At 47.5% G+C, this 15,423-nt stretch overlaps 1 protein-coding gene across 2 annotated transcripts in view; it reads left to right on the top strand.

Annotated features, from left to right (window-relative positions):
• Window positions 1-8,984, top strand: part of RNLS (renalase, FAD dependent amine oxidase) — a 51,416-nt gene extending 42,432 nt beyond the window's left edge. Inside the window, exons 5-7 of one of the 2 annotated variants that reach the window (XM_053949436.1) lie at window positions 632-805; window positions 5,573-5,748; window positions 8,663-8,984. In XM_053949436.1, coding sequence (XP_053805411.1) covers window positions 632-805; window positions 5,573-5,748; window positions 8,663-8,860 — 548 coding nt within the window. In that variant the 3' untranslated portion in view covers window positions 8,861-8,984. The remainder of the gene's footprint in view (window positions 1-631; window positions 806-5,572; window positions 5,749-8,662) is intronic. The other variant, XM_053949439.1, reaches the window with a different exon arrangement.
• The last annotated feature ends 6,439 nt before the right edge of the window (window positions 8,985-15,423 follow it).

Raw genomic sequence — 15,423 nt, 5'->3', positions numbered from 1 at the left:
GGAATTAGGATTCATGCTTGCTCTGAAATTTTCTAAACTGCTTTAAAATTCCTTCATGTGAAGGAGCTGAACTTCACTAGGAACCTTTTGTATGCTGAAGTGTGGTTTTCTTCATTCATTTGAATTGCAGCACAGAAGTCACAGGGCTCTTTTCCCCAGAGGTTCAAGAGGCTCTGAGTTCATTTTGTTGATATGTGAAGTCATTTTGGTGCTTGTCGAGCCATACGACCGTTTACTTGATGTCCTTGAGGCAACCCAAGCATTTTATTGCTATTTATTCACCCTTTGAGACAAGGTTTGAAACAAAAAGTCACCAAAATCATCAAAGTTTCAAGTCAGAGGCTACTAAGGGAGAGCTGGGAGATGAACCCCCAGCAGCTGGGGGAGGGTCGTGTGTGAAGGACACGCTCCACATAATGCACCATTAAAACTTCATGAAGAGGTGTCCCAGAAAAAAAATACTACAAAGCACTAGGCTTAATATTAAATTGTTAGTTTTAGCAGTCTGGTCACTTTCAGGAAGGAATAATCAGCTTAACCACAGCATTCCCATATTTAATGTTCTGAGCGGAGAGGGATTGTCTGATTTTCTTTTCCTTTTTTCTTTTTTTTTTTTTTCTCCTTTTCACAGTAATTAATGAAAGTCAAAAGCAGCAACTGGAATCTGTGAGCTACTCATCCCGCTACGCCCTGGGACTGTTTTATGAGGCTGGGACAGGGATTGCTGTCCCCTGGGCTGCTCAGTACATCACTGATAATCCCTGCATACGCTTCATCTCCATCGATAACAAGAAGCGCAATATAGGTCAGTGCTCCCATTATTTCCCTTAAACACAGCCACAATGGAGGGTGTAGACCATGAGAAATGCTGTTTAATTGAGTGTTGCTATTCTGAACAGAGCGAGTGTTTAACTCCAAGCCGCAGCGGATGGCGTTTAATGTCACATTTGGCCTGTAATAAAGCACACAATGAGAGCGGGCCGGCCCTCAGAAAATCAGCCCCCAGCACATGGTTTATGTTACTGCGTTTATGAAACCAGTGTCAGGGGATTGGAGACATCAAAATGTTGCTATTCCAAGAAAGAGCTGGGGTTCCTTTGTTTAAACACTGATTCATGCACTCGCCAGTTTGTCTCCCGTCACCCGTTACTCTACAACTCCTGCTCTTTCCACAAGGCTTGGAAGTAAGAATGGGTTGGATAGCTGGAGCTGCTCAGCCCAGTTCAGAGTTAGCCAAGCTGCTTTGGTGACCAGGGAGAGTCCCTGAAATGGCTGCACGTGCTCAGTAGGGCTTGGAGAATATTCCCCCAGGACAGACCCTTCCCCTCTCTTCCTGGAGGATGGCAGTTGAGGAAGTGTGTGCTTTATTCATTAAAGGTGTTTCACCTACCAGGAGCGTGGTGGCATAGAACAGCTTGAGAGAAAACACTTGCAGACCAATCAGAGTCACAGAATCCAGGATGGTTTGGTGTGTGAGGGACCTTAAAGACCCAAAGTTCTACCCCTTTCCATGGACAGGGACACCTTCCACCTGTCCAGCCTGGCCTTGGGCACTGCCAGGGATCCAGGGGCAGCCACAGCTGCTCTGGGCACCCTGTGCCAGGGCCTGCCCACCCTCCCAGGGAACAATTCCTGCCCAATATCCCATCCATCCCTGCCCTCTGGCACTGGGAAGCCATTCCCTGTATCCTGTCTCTCCATCCCTTGTCTCAAGTTCCTCTCCAGCTCTCCTGGAGCCCCTTTAAGGCACCGGAAGGGGCTCTGAGGTCTCTCCTGAGCTTTCCCTTCTCCAGGCAGAACACTCCCAGCTCACTCAGCCTTTCCTTGTAGGATTGATTCTCCATCCCACTGTGCAAGTGCAAATTTGTTGTTTGCCCTAAGAATTTAGCCTTTTGATCTGAAAAGAGTGAAAACAAAAGAGAGGAATGGCTGGACTGGCAAAATAATGCTGGATGTATCCACCCTGATGTGCTTTCTCCAGCAGGGACTTAGGTGAATGTGTGAAAAAAGAGCCTAAGGAGAGCCAAATACAGAATGATCTTTTTTTTTCTCTGGCTTTGTCTCCTTGTTACTGACAGCGTTCAGCTGGAGATTTTCTTGCACCTGAGATTCTGTTGTCATTGTTGTGTTCAACAAAAAAATACCTGATTGTTAGTAGGACCTACTGATATTATCCTTACCACTGTTGAGGAGGAATTCACCCATACCTTCCCCACCTCTCTGCACATGTGATCTCAAAGCCCCAGCACCAAGAACAGCAAATATGGAACTATGATGGAGTTACCAAACAGCTTTGCTGTCTCCAGATGCAATTGAACCAAGTACAAAGCACATTATTTGGGGCATTTTGTTACCAAATACGCAGAAAGTACCAGAACATCAGTGTTGACACATACCTTTCTCTGAATTCTGAAATTCCCCTTGAATTGTGGGAGAGTTCTGTTTGTATGAGCAAGTTTTTCCAAGAAGAACAAATTGTGCGTGTGTGTGTCTCTTCCTAGGAGACAGACTTTAGACAGCACAGGCAAGGGAGGTTGAGTGTGAAATTTATTTACGTGTGAAGTCCTGCAACCAAAACACATGAATAAAAAGTTCCTTTATGCTCATTTTAGCACATATGCAAGTATTTTGCATCTGCATTTTTCTTCCTGTGCTTCCGACTGGCCTCCAGAAGACTTCAGTGGGAGGCACAGGAGCACCTCCCTGTCCCTTTTAACTCCACTCCACTCATTGTTCTTCCCATTCTTTCATTCTTCAACCTTGATTATTTGGCCTCATCTGAAGAAGAGGATGGTGACGACCAAGAAGTAAACATTCAGAGAAAGCAGAATTGCTAGGTGAGGCAGCTGAGATCTTCCAGGGCAGTCGTCATTCCCAAAAAGCCATCACTTTCTCCAGTTGTTTCTTCACCTGATGTATCCACAATAAATGGAGGCTTTTCTCACCCTCACTGCCACCCCAAATAGTAGCTTTTTCAAGAACAGCCTTGAACAGTAGAGATCCAGAGAAAATAATGATAGCTGATAGTTGTCCCCTGCACGAGGTTTGGAACTGGATGATCTTCAATCAATTTTATGATTCTATGATCCTGTGAGCTTCCTGCTGAAGGACTCATATAACGTCCCTAAAGCAGGCAGGCCTCAAAGGCCAACAACAAAGGCTGTTGGAAGCCCAGATTGTCCTTGTCACTTGTCTGAGACGTGGCAGTCCCTGCCTTGACTCAGTAAAGCAGAGACATCCAACTCGTGGGCGCTTCACGTCGTACCAGTGAAACCCAAACTGGCCTCGTTGTTGTAATCATGCAGCGGGGTGGGTTTGGTAAGGCAATTTCCCTGATGCCACCAATTCCTGGTGTAATCAGGAGCCTCCAGGAGGGAAGGCTTTTTCCAGCAGCTGAGGATCCCAGCTGCTGTGGGCAGAATCCCGTCCCTGCCTGCAGAGGTGATGTTACGTAAGGAAGAGCCCACCAGAAGTGTGTGCTGAATTCCCCGTGTGGCGTGCATGAATATTAAACACTTTGTGGGATTGGCTGCCTCAAACACCCCATCCATATTTATACCGGGTCGGGGGGGACAGTGGGAATTCTCCAGCATAAATTATTTCTGGAATACCGCAGTCTTTGCATCTCTCTGCATTCCAGGAGGACTAAAGATAGATGACACATCAAAGGGGAAGTGGTTCCTTTCTTTTGCTCCAGGATTGTGGGGTTATGTAATTTCAAGGGAAGATCTGCCTTAAAGGTTTTTAGTGTTGTATAATTCCTGAGTATCCTCTTCAATTTGGAAATAGAGATTCCTTTCCTTCCTGAAATAAGATTTTTTAGGAAGATGAAAGAGTTAAAGAACTATTTAAGTTTTTGCCTTGTTACGCAGCCAGTTGTGTTGTAATCCTCTGCCGGCCCTGCCTGGGTTCTGATTATTTTAGAAAAATAATCAGAAACTGTTGGGAAAGCTAATGAAATGCTGGGTTTCTGAATATGAAAAAGTCAGTGCCATTCTTTCAATGACTCCTCCCAAATGTGCCTTGTCAGACAGTAGATTTTATTCCAGGGAGGCTATGGGACCTTAGGAACCATGGGAATTTCTGAGGATAACTGGGGGAGCTCGCTGGCCCTCCTTCCAAACAGCAGCATGGCATTTTGAAAGTGACCCTCCACCTCTCTTGCTTTCTAGGTGTAGTAAAGTCGATCACTGCTCTTTTTTAAACTTTTAGGTAGGGTTTATGAGGCCTGCACATCATCTTTTGGCACCGTGTGGTGCCTCCCAGGGAGCAGGGATGCAGTTCCAGCCTGTGCGGAGGTGTCCAACTTCTCTGCTGCCCTCCACGCTGACCCAGTAGCCATTTCCTTCTTCCAGGGTTTGTTTGGTGTGGCAAAAGCCATTCTCCTTCCCCTCCTGCTATCCAGGACCAGAATGGGGTTTACATGGCAAAACACATCTCCTCGGGAAGCTTACAAATCCCTGAGGGTCAGGAAACAGCCGCATCTTGGTTTTTATCGGGATCCGTTATGGCTCCAGGTTTTGCGCAGCAACGTGAGAAAAATACTCGATACTGTTCCCCCAAAATGAGGAGAACACTCCTGTGGGAGATGTTTGCCTATCACATCCATGGACAGTTTTCTGCTGGAGACCAGGTTGTAACCCTTGGATGACCCCTGAGCACTCCAGCAATTGTTTTGGAAAGCTGGAATGTGTCATCTTCCCAGAGGAGATCTCTGGCTTGAGGAGCTGGAGATTTCTTCAGTGGCAGAGCAGAGATAAGGATTGGTGCCTAACAGCCAGAATGGTCAGCAGGTGTTCAACCACCTCTTTCTTTGTGGATTCCTCTGTCAGAAAACACTCATTTGCTGAAACTAAAATAATAATGTGCTGGTCCAAACAAAGGTCTAACCAGGAGAGGCTTCCAAAGGAGGGAGTTGCTGGGTAGGGGAGTGAGAGGGAATCACTTAATTGAACACCCAGCTCAGCCGAAATGCAGCATAACCCATGTTGTGTCCTTGCTCCATCCTGCTCCTCGGGGCACCCAAAAATCCCCTAATCCAGCCAAGTTCTCTGGCTGCTGGTGGTTAGGCCACGTCTGTAGGGTGGCAAGCCAACATGCCAGCGGGGACAGGAGTCAGCTGCTGCAGAGAACCTGCAACCAGCCCCAGATGTAACAAAGCCTGGCCCTTTCCAGGTCTGCTGGGATCAATGTCAGCACTTGAGCTATGATTTCATAGATGAGAGCAAATGTTTCTGACAGGACAAAGGGTGATGGTTTTAAACTGAGGGAGGGTCGATTTAGATGAGATAAAAACCCCAATTTTTTTACAGTGAGGCCCTGGCACAGGTTGCCCAGAGAAGCTGTGCCTGCCCCTGGATCTCTGGAAGTGCCCAAAGCCAGGTTGTTGCAGAGATTGTCCTCCTTGTTATTCCTTGTGCTTTTTTCCCATCTGGAAGAACAGAGTGGTACCACAGATATTTTTGTTCTTACTGACTCCTAGGCCAGAGGCACAATTGTCAGCACGTGGGGAAGGCAGGTATGAACGAGCAATCCTTCAAAAGCACCTCTCCTCTTCCTTTCTTTCTTCCAGAGTCTCCCAAAGTTGGGCCCTCAGTCGTGGTGCACACGACTGTGACCTTTGGAAGCGAGCACCTGGACTCAGAGCCTGCAGAGGTGCAGCAGATCATTCTCAACCACCTGCAGAGGATTGTGCCCTCCCTGCCTAAACCAAGCAGCATCAAGTGCCAGAGGTGGAGATACTCCCAGGTACTCCCTGGAGGGACCAGTCAGCTGGGAGGACCTGCTGGGCTGCATTGTCCATCCTCAGGGAGCAAGAGGAAAGGGGATGGTTGCTCAATATCCACAACACATTCCTCCACGTAGCCATGAGCAGCATCCAGGGCTGGCCAGCAAAAGCCAGGTCATTTAAAGCCATTTTTTAACATTGTGGACCTGGCTCAGCAGTGAGTTATGCAGCTCTGCAGAGTAAGCAGGGGTAGGAGTAGTGTACAGGAAGGAAGCAAATCCCACGTAATTCGGTGGGATTTTCACTGGTATTTAAAAATCATGACTCAATGTGTCCCTCTGCATCCAAAAGTATTATTAGCAAAATTCCCACCCTGCGACAGAAAAGCAGAAGTACAGATGTACTAATTGTTATTATTTGATTTGGCCCTGCTCAATTTAACAGAATGTTATGCGAAAAGTATTTTAAAGTAAACTACCTAAGGGTAATAATAGCAAAATGTGTCTATTTTGCAGTCTTCTTTTAAAAATCCAAGGAAATGGTTGGTGATTTCCTAAAGTATTGGAGAGTATCTCCATGTTTACCCAAAGCCTCTCAAGTTAATTTACATTGGTGAATTTGAACGTGGAGGTTGATGCAAAATATTTACTTTTAAAGCAGTCCCCTAAAAATTTTTCCTTTTTTGAAGTTGCTGTGGATGGCTGTTGTGGAGTCTGCTCATACCCCTTGATCTGCATCCAATTTGGGAACCTGGTCTCGTTAGCACAAAGTTTATTTTTCTGCGAGTAAAGCATTGGTGGATTGCAAAAGCAACCTTAGCAAGGGCAATAATACTTATAAAAAACCCATCAAAATCTCGGTGTGTTCTCTAAGTTCCTCTTTATCAGTTCAGGGTTTTATTTTTTTTTTGGGAAAACAGGTGTCACTGGTAAGGTTCCCTGGTTGTGCCATCTGGTCTTTTCTCCTGCCTTACCTGCTGAGAGCTGCTGGTGCTCATGAGAGCTGTGGGTGGGAGGGGGGAGAAGGGTTGGATGCAGCTCTGGAAGGGGTTCCCAAACCCCATCCAACTCCCGCTTCTGTTGCTGCTGCCAGCCAGGGCTCTGAGTCCAGCAGCTGCTGGTGCCACAGGAGGAATTATCACCAGCCTGTAATTTGGTGGATGAATGTCAATATGTCTTAGGTTGCAAATAATTCTGTGTAGGTCAGACCCGTTATCTCAATAAAGAGATCTCTAATACCATCCTATAAAATAATCACTGCCTAAATGAAATATCTGGGGCAGAGCTCTGTCTTTCTCCTAAAGCTCTCTTTAATTTCAATTATAATAAGCTGTTGCCACAGAGGCCAGGGGAACTGATAAGATGGGTGCCTATTTCCCCATACTCTTTTAGTTCGGATTTATCCTACTTGTTAATTAAATCCGGCTGTAACATCCTTCACATGGCCAAACACAATCCTGGGATTAAAATGCAGACATTACAATTATCCATGGCAGATGAGGGATTAGGACTTCCAAAATTCTACTGACACTACTTAGCAGCACAGCTGCAGTTCTGGATCCCCTTGCTCTAATTATACTGAAGGCACCATTAGCATTCAGAGCCAACAGCTCCCCAACCCACCGTGTGTCTTTGGCAGAGTCACTTTTTATGGAATTACTGGGGCTGGAAAACACCTCCAAGATCATCAGCCTTTGACCAAATACCAGGAAGGGTAGGAGCTGTTTGGTATAGCCAGCATCAAATAAACACTGGGTAGCCAAGAAGAAAGGACACTCAGAAAAGACTTTTTCTGCCAAGTCTTTTGACATTGTTTGTAGTCAGCTGGATCTGTGAGAAAAATTCAATAATAAATTAAGTACTGACTTAAAACTGGTCCAAGGGAGAATCTCTGGATTTGCCATACCTGGATAGACTCCTCTGTTAAGCTGAATAAAGGGTAAGGGGTTACAACTGGTTATTTCAGCAAGTTTCCTCCTTTGGAGAGATGCTAACACCCAGTAGCAGAAAATGCAGCCAGCAACACAAATGTGGATGCTTTGCAGCTCATCCACACATGGCAGTGGCAGAGAACGGCTTGGCAGTGGCCAGCCGAGGGTACATTTGAATCAGTGGAAAAATCCCCTGGATTTAGCAAGATGCCTTGGGAGGAATGACAGTCCCACAGCAGTGGTTTACTGGGTGGAAATCCATGAAATGATCAAAAGAAAACTGTAAGAGTGTCATGCTTTAGCAGGTTGGTAATCGGCAGGAATTCCTGCATGGAAAGGGTGCTCAGGCCTTGGCAGGGGCTGCCCAGGGAGCTCTGGAGTGCCCATACCTGCAGGTGTCCCAGGAAGGGCTGGAGGTGGCACTCAGTGCTCTGGGCTGGGGACAAGGTGGGCACTGGGCACAGCTGGGACTCCATGGGCTGGGAGGGCTTTTCCAACCCCGGGGATTCTGGGAATTTGTGATCCAGAGGCAGGAGGTTCCCTTTCCTGTGTTGAACCCACTTGCAAGCCCCTCTTTGCTAATGTGAGATCACACTCACACCTTTTTAGATCTGTACACCAGGGTCAGACAAGTCATTTCTGCTGAGACGGGCTGACAATAAAACAGAACAGGCTGTAAAGTTTCTAAATTTGCACACACAATCAAGTTTTACTCTAATTATTCATGTCCCAGAAGTGTTTTACTGTGGTACTTTGATGGTTGATGTTTGGATCTACCTTTTGGAGTGGGAGGCCAGGCTGGACAGGGCTTGGAGCAGCCTGGAACAGTGGAAGGTCCTTGCCCATGGCAGGGGGTGGGAAGAGATGATTTTTAAGGTCCCTTCCAACCCAAACCATCCTGTGGTTCTGTGATGTGCTTCTCAGGAACTCAGATCTCTCTGGTGTGAAATTCAGGTAAATAAAATACTTTCTCTTCCCCCTCCCTTTATGTTTTTCATTTTCAGGTTACAAGGGCTGTGGCCAAGTGTCCAGGACAGATGATTCTTCACACTCAGCCTCTCCTGATCTGTGGGGGTGACGGATTCACTCGTTCCAACTTCGATGGCTGCATAGAGTCTGCCATGAGCCTTGCTGAGGCTGTGAAGCCTCATTTACAGCAATTTCAAAGCCAGGCTGCTAAACTTCCTCTAGATTTGTCATGAATTGTGCTGTGATGGATCGAAATTGAGTTTAACATCAATGTCATCTTGCAAAAAACAAATAAAGGAAGATGTATCGGTGCACTGGAATAATTATTGGGATGGAATTAAATTGAGTTTTCCAGGATCTGTGCTGTACTTTGATTGGAGTAAGACTTTCCCTGGCTCTAGGCAGAAGCACAGAGCTCCAGCACTCGTGCCAGATCTCCTGATACTTTTACAGCCCATGAAAATTATGTCAAGGAGAAGAGCCTGACTTGAAGCAGCACAAAAATCCATGAAGCTGCAGAGTTTATTCCTTGGAAACTCCTTATTTACTCCTTGTCTGAGTGACAGGACACAGGGATTAAATTCCCAGTGCCAGAGGGCAGGGCTGGATGGGATATTGGGAAGGAATTGTTCCCTGGGAGGGTGGGCAGGCCCTGGCACAGGTTGCCAGAGCAGCTGGGGCTGCCCCTGGATCCCTGGAAGTGTCCAAGGCCAGGTTGGATATTGGGGCTTGGAGCAGCCTGGGACAGTGGAAGGTGTCCCTTGCCCATGGCAGGGGGTAACACTTGTTCAGAAATTACTCAGAAATTAACCAAGAAAAAATTTATTTATTCTAAACTGGATTTTAACTTGCCCTTCCTCTTCAATCACGTGTCACAAGTCTAGAACCTCTCTACCACAGCACTGAAAATAACAAAATATAGGAATTTAAAACTTTAGAGGAGTACAATTCAGCCTCTGTTTTTTTTTATTTTACCCCTGCATTTCACCCAAATCTGACATTCTGTATCACACCAGCTGACCACTGTGATTTACTGCTGCCTTGGGCCATTTCTAGTGGAGTATTTTAAGTGACACTAAGAATTTAAGACTTGTTAATTTTAAAAGTAGGCAGAAATTTCAAAAGTAGGCAGAAAACTGGATGTGAGGTGTCTTTGGCTCAATGGATGTTCTCTGAAGAGCTGTGATGCTTTTCAGGGGCTTTGTATCAGCAGCAGCCTCTGACCCCAGCAGTGACAGAGCAGTGCAGATGTCTCTGACTTGTCCTTTCAGCAATCTCTCAGCTTTGGTCACCCTGATGCCTCAAAGTACCCGAATCACAGAACCAGAGATGCTTTTAAATTTGGAGCTCTTTCGAATCCCAGTGAGTCTCAAATTGCTCCTTCCTCATATCCCAGAATCAATGGGGTGGGAAAATCCCTCCCAGCCCATGGAGCCCACTCAGTGCCCAATCCCCACCTTGTCACCAGAGCACTGAGTGCCACCTCCAGCCCTTCCTGGGACACCTCCAGGGATGGGCACTCCAAAGTTCCCTGGGCAGCCCCTGCCAAGGCCTGAGCACCCTTTGCATGGAGAAATTCCTCCTGAAAATATCATGCCAGTCTACCAAAATGCCTCTGTTCTGCAGCATCCCTCCAGGTTAAGATGATTTAGGTAAAAACTGCTTGGGGCTTTTTTAAGGTGGAGAGGAAAAGTTGTTGGATGTGTTCCTCTGGGCGGTGGGAATGCTGGGAGCAGGGAGATGTGGAATTCCCACACAAGGAGGGTGGCAGGGTGATGTTTCAAAGAGCCCACTGTATCCAGAAGGGTGGCAACAGAAGAGACTTGTCTGGTTGATTTCCTGGGATTTTCCCTGATTTTTGATTAACTGGCAGATCCATCCATTGTTCCCAGACAAGGGGGATGGCTGTGTCTGCTCTCATGTGTGCCACGAGCCCAGCCACTGCCTGAAGTGGGGCTGGAGCCTCCCAGCTCCCAGACCACAATGTTCTTGTCTTCCTCATGACAAGGAAAGCCAGGGCCATAGCTTCTCAAAGCCTTCCAGCTCCCAACTGTGGTAACTTCCACCCAGGGAACATCCCATGGCAGGGCTGGCCCGTGGCACCCTGTGCAGCCGCTGCTCTTACAGTGGGATCAGGGAATATGGGAACAAGGCTGCCATGGATGGATCTGCCATCAAAAGTCACATCCACCCGGGGAAAATCCCAGGAAATCAACCAGACAAGTCTCTTCTGTCTCCAGAGACCTGGTCCATGGTTTTCATGGTTTTGCACAAGCATATGAAAATAAATTTAGAGATTAATTTAGTTTTGGAGACTTAGGGTTTTTGTGGGGTTTTTTTTTTAATTTTTTTTTGTTTTGTTTTGGTTTGGTTTGGTTTGTTCAATTATTATTATTTTAAAAAGGCAGCTGCAGGTGGGAGGTGCTGCCCAGCTGAAAGCACCCCTGTGACCACATTTCCTCTTGGTGGAGGGGCAGCGTTGTGCTGGTACAGCCCCAGACTGAAAGCAGAGGTCTCTGCTGCTGCAGTGGCACCGGCGTGGGGTGTGACACTGCCAGAGGAGTTTCCTCCTTGAGTCAGTGCAAGGAAGAGGAACCTGACCTTGTGCCACCCAAACCGTATCTGGTCACCAGCCCCAGCCTGGCACCAAGGGCTCTGTGGCCACCTGGGCGAGGGCAGCGTTTGCTCGGTTGCAATCCCCAGAGTGACCAGCTCCAAGGGGGTGGTGACACGCCACGAGGAGGCTGTGACAGGTCATTAGGAGGCTGTGCTGGACCCAGGAGCCCAGCTGCTCCCAGGGGAGGACCAGGGCGCTCTCTGAGCTGCCCAGCGAGCACCTTGAGCCCCTGTGCAGAGATTTCCCCGGAGCCAGAGCCGGTTTTGCTCTAATCCATCCCCTGGCTCAGCTGTGCTGTCCCTAAGCCGCTTTGTGTGGCAGAGCTGAAGCCCTGAAATCCCGGAGCCTTCTGCTGCTGCTGTGCCTGGCTCGCTGCAACACCTCCCTGTCATCCTCCTTGGGATTTGTGCTTAATTCCCACTTTCAGGTGGCACCTCCAGGATCAGTCCCACAGGGCACGGAGCAGCCCCTTTGCCGAGGAGGAGGAGGAGGAGGGACAGTGACTGACTTCATTTTCAAGAAGGTCCAAGCAAAATTTCTCCCCTGGAGGTAAATAAGTGGAAACAGGGAGAGAATTGTGGCTTGTTGGAATCCAAAATGCAAGGAGCTCTCAGAACTTTGGGCCTGTAAGGCCAAGCTTAGAATTAAACACAGGATTCAATTTGAGACCTTAGAAAAAGCTTCCAGACTTAGGTGCTAGAAGCGAGAATGTGGATTTATAGTTTAAAGCAGAGGCATGTTAAGTTAAAAAGAAGAAAGTTTCGAGTTTTAAAGATATAAAAATAAAAGTAGTTACAAGGGTAAACAAGAAGTTTAGAATGTAGCACTGTAGGTTTGTGTCTCATAACATGATTGGCTGAGGAAGCTTACACTGTAACATGGAACCATAAGACGAAATATCTAAAGATTAAATCAAAAACATAAATATCCTTGTTAGCAGTGTTTTATTAGTCAATAAATCCTTTAAAAGTCTTGTAACTGGGGGATCTTGTGACCTTCTAAACCATACAATAAAGATGTGAGCCAAACTCACCCTTCCTACCTACATAAAAGATAAAAAAAAAAAAAAACCCAAACAACCACATAATCAAAAACAATTCAGAAGCCCCATCTCTAACTCATTCAAAAATCCCCATAATGGCTCAGCCCCAGTGGAGGCATTTTGTGTTGGGTAAAGGGGGTGCAGGGCAGGTTGCTGTCACCTTGGGGGTTGTGGTGATGAAACCCCTGGAGACCCTTGGAAAGCCTCGTGCTTCTCATCCTTTCTCACTTTTCATCCCGTAGCAGCTGAGGGCCACCACGGAAAAACCCAGCCAGGTGCGTGTGGCCGCCGCCCTCGTCTCCCGACATCTGGGGAAGGGGTTTTAGTGCCGAGGGCTCTCATGGGCGGGCACACGGCCCCATCCAAGCCGTGCTGTGGGAAAACGAGCCCGTTCCGCTGTGCCCCTGCCGCCCGACCGCCGAGCCGGTCACGGGGACGCTGCGGTCAACCACAGCTCGGCGTGGCATTATCTGCTGTGCACAGGGCTGCAGCCCGGCCGAGCGGCACCTCCTCCCTCACCTGTGCCGGGCCCGACATCCTTCCTTTCTCAGCGCTATCAGCCGCTCGCATCTCCCCTGCTGCCGCGGGCTGCGCAGCGCAGCGCGCCCGGGGCGAGCACCGAGGGCTCCCTGCGGCCGCCGCAGGGATGCGAGCACCCCGGGCGCGGGTTTGACCGTCCTGTTTCAGCCCAGATTTGGGGGGAAATAATTTTTTTAAAAAAACGTGGTGGGCAGTCAGAGCTGGAATATAGGTCAGCCTCTGTCCCGGCAGCTGGTTCACTTGCCAGAGCGCAGTGAAAAGGGATGAGCTGGCGGGAGAGGAGGGGATCGGCCACTCTCTTTTGCTGTCGGATTATATTATTTTCTGACCCAGAGATGGGGTAACTGAGAGACGCTTATTCTTTTCTTTTTTATTCCATTATTCTATTAAGCTTTTATTCTATTTTTAGTCTTATGAGAAGAGTGAGATATTCACACTATTCCAATCACAAACTATTTCTAAATTACAATACACTATAAGTGTTTCTTAGTCTATCAGCTTTAGCTACACTATGCTGTAAATATCTTAAAACTAATTATCTAAAATTACCCCTCGTAAATCTTACCTCAATGTATCTTTCATAATTCTATTTCTCTAAAGTATCTAGTCTTATTTATAAAAACTACCTTTTAAAACTTGTTTCTAGTTCTATTCCTCTCTTAACGATATCTGTCTTATTCTATAACATTTCTAAGTCAACATTTTTTATCTCATAGTTTACATACAAATACACACTATATAAGCCTTCTGTTAAGTTTTTAAATATTTCTATAAATCCATTTCCCACACTTTGCCACCTTCTCCAGCGCAGAAGATGCTGGCTCAGCACCTGGAATTTAGCGAGGGACGGCTACTGTTCCCGTTTGCAGCGTTCCCGGGCACGGGAGGGATGGAGCCTCGGGAACGCGCCAGGACAAAGGGATTTTTGTTCTCGAGCTGCTCACAGATGTGTTGCTGCAATAGCCACGGGCTGTGCGCGGATGTTGCTCTGTACAGGGAGAGCTGGAGCGAGTCTGGTCCAAATCAGATCATCAGCCCCCCGCATCCCGGTCATTTGGGGTTTGCTGCCTCCCTCAGCGCACCTGTGTAGTGCAAATCCCACTTTCCTTTGATTTAAAATGCAGTCCTGGCGGGCAGCTTGGGAATGCAAGCTGCAAGCACAGCGGGATGGAGCAAGTGTAAATAATCCCCATCACACATTACAGCTCCAGCCTGTCCCTGGCCCTCGCCAAAGGATTTTTGAGCAGCTCTGGGTTGGGGAGAAACCCGGCATTTCTGCCCCAAATGTAGCTAGAGATGGTTCCTGGCTGTTTCTCCAGAGCTCATCTCAATTCCACCCCCTGCACCGTGTACTGGAAGTGGGAAGTGAAGCAGCAAATCAAAGGGACCCATCTGCACATGGTCCTGGTCCTTGACTGACCCTTTATCAACCCACTGCTCTGGGGTGGATTTCCTTTAGGTGTCCTGGGCTTTCCCTTAGAGCTTAACTCACAGGTATGATTGATGCTGAGTGAGCAGCTCAGCTCCAGAGAGAGGAATTTGGTTGGGCAGGGAGAATTTCAGGAACAGTTCATGCCCCAACCACACGGTCAAATGATCCTTGGCCTAGGAGGGGACGTGATTTGGAGGAATGTATTTTTCTTTGGTCAAATCTGCCTAAAAATAGGTGAATTTTTCTTTTGTGGGACTTGTCTTCTTTTGCCCTTCTTGTCTGCAAGTATTATTTTTTAATTTGGTCAGTAAGAGAATGATCTTTTTTTGTACAGATAATTTAAAAAAATATATATTTTTTTTTGCTTCTGATTTTCCCTGGAGATCATAAGTGGAGATGAAAATCCCGAGCCATATTTGCTGATGCAGTGTACACACAGAGGGCTTCATGTGGGGGTGCTCAGCCTGGCCTGGGTCCAGGTAGTCATTTTGAGAGGAATAAGATATCCAACTCCTAAACTAGTGAGAAAAACAGAGCTGGGACACTGTGAGGCAGTTTTTCTGCCTGCATCTGTGAGCACAGGGTGCTAAAGAAATCCCTGCTTCCAGGGAGTGGCCAGAGGGTTAATTTTGGCTCCCTCTGCCTCACTTTATTCTTTGAATAATGAAATTAGTTGTTCCAGAGTCTTTTGAAGGGCTGAGCTGAGCCTTCTTGCAGAACAATACACGCTGTGCTCTCGATGTGAGTGCCCTTATGGTGAACTTTGAGCTACACATCTGCTATAAAGAAGTAACTCTTATTCCCAGTTGGCCACGGCTAGGAAAGGATTCCAGTTCCATCCACGCCTCGGCACAGTTCTGTTTGCTCCATGGAAGCCTGGCCTGGGAGTACAGGGGTAGGAACCATTTGGAAACCTCGTTAGAACTCCCCGGCACGTTCAGCACTTTCCCCGGGAGAGGAGAGCTGGAGATGAGCCCTGCAGGAGCTGAGCACGCGACTAAGCTCCAGCCCATTCCCAGCAAAGCCCCTTAAATCCAGAATTAACTTCCCAGCTGTGCCGGGAGGCTGCACGAGGAACTCCCTTGGGATGCTTTTGGTTGGTGTTTAGAGAATCCCAGAATCCCCGGGGTTGGAAAATCCCTCCCAGCCCGTGGAGTGCCAGCTG

The sequence above is a fragment of the Vidua chalybeata genome, chromosome 8 (assembly GCF_026979565.1).
Source record: "Vidua chalybeata isolate OUT-0048 chromosome 8, bVidCha1 merged haplotype, whole genome shotgun sequence".
Taxonomy (NCBI): Eukaryota; Metazoa; Chordata; class Aves; order Passeriformes; family Viduidae; genus Vidua; species Vidua chalybeata.
The sequence above is the reverse complement of the archived record's forward strand: the minus strand, read 5'-3'. Positions and strand labels throughout refer to the sequence as shown.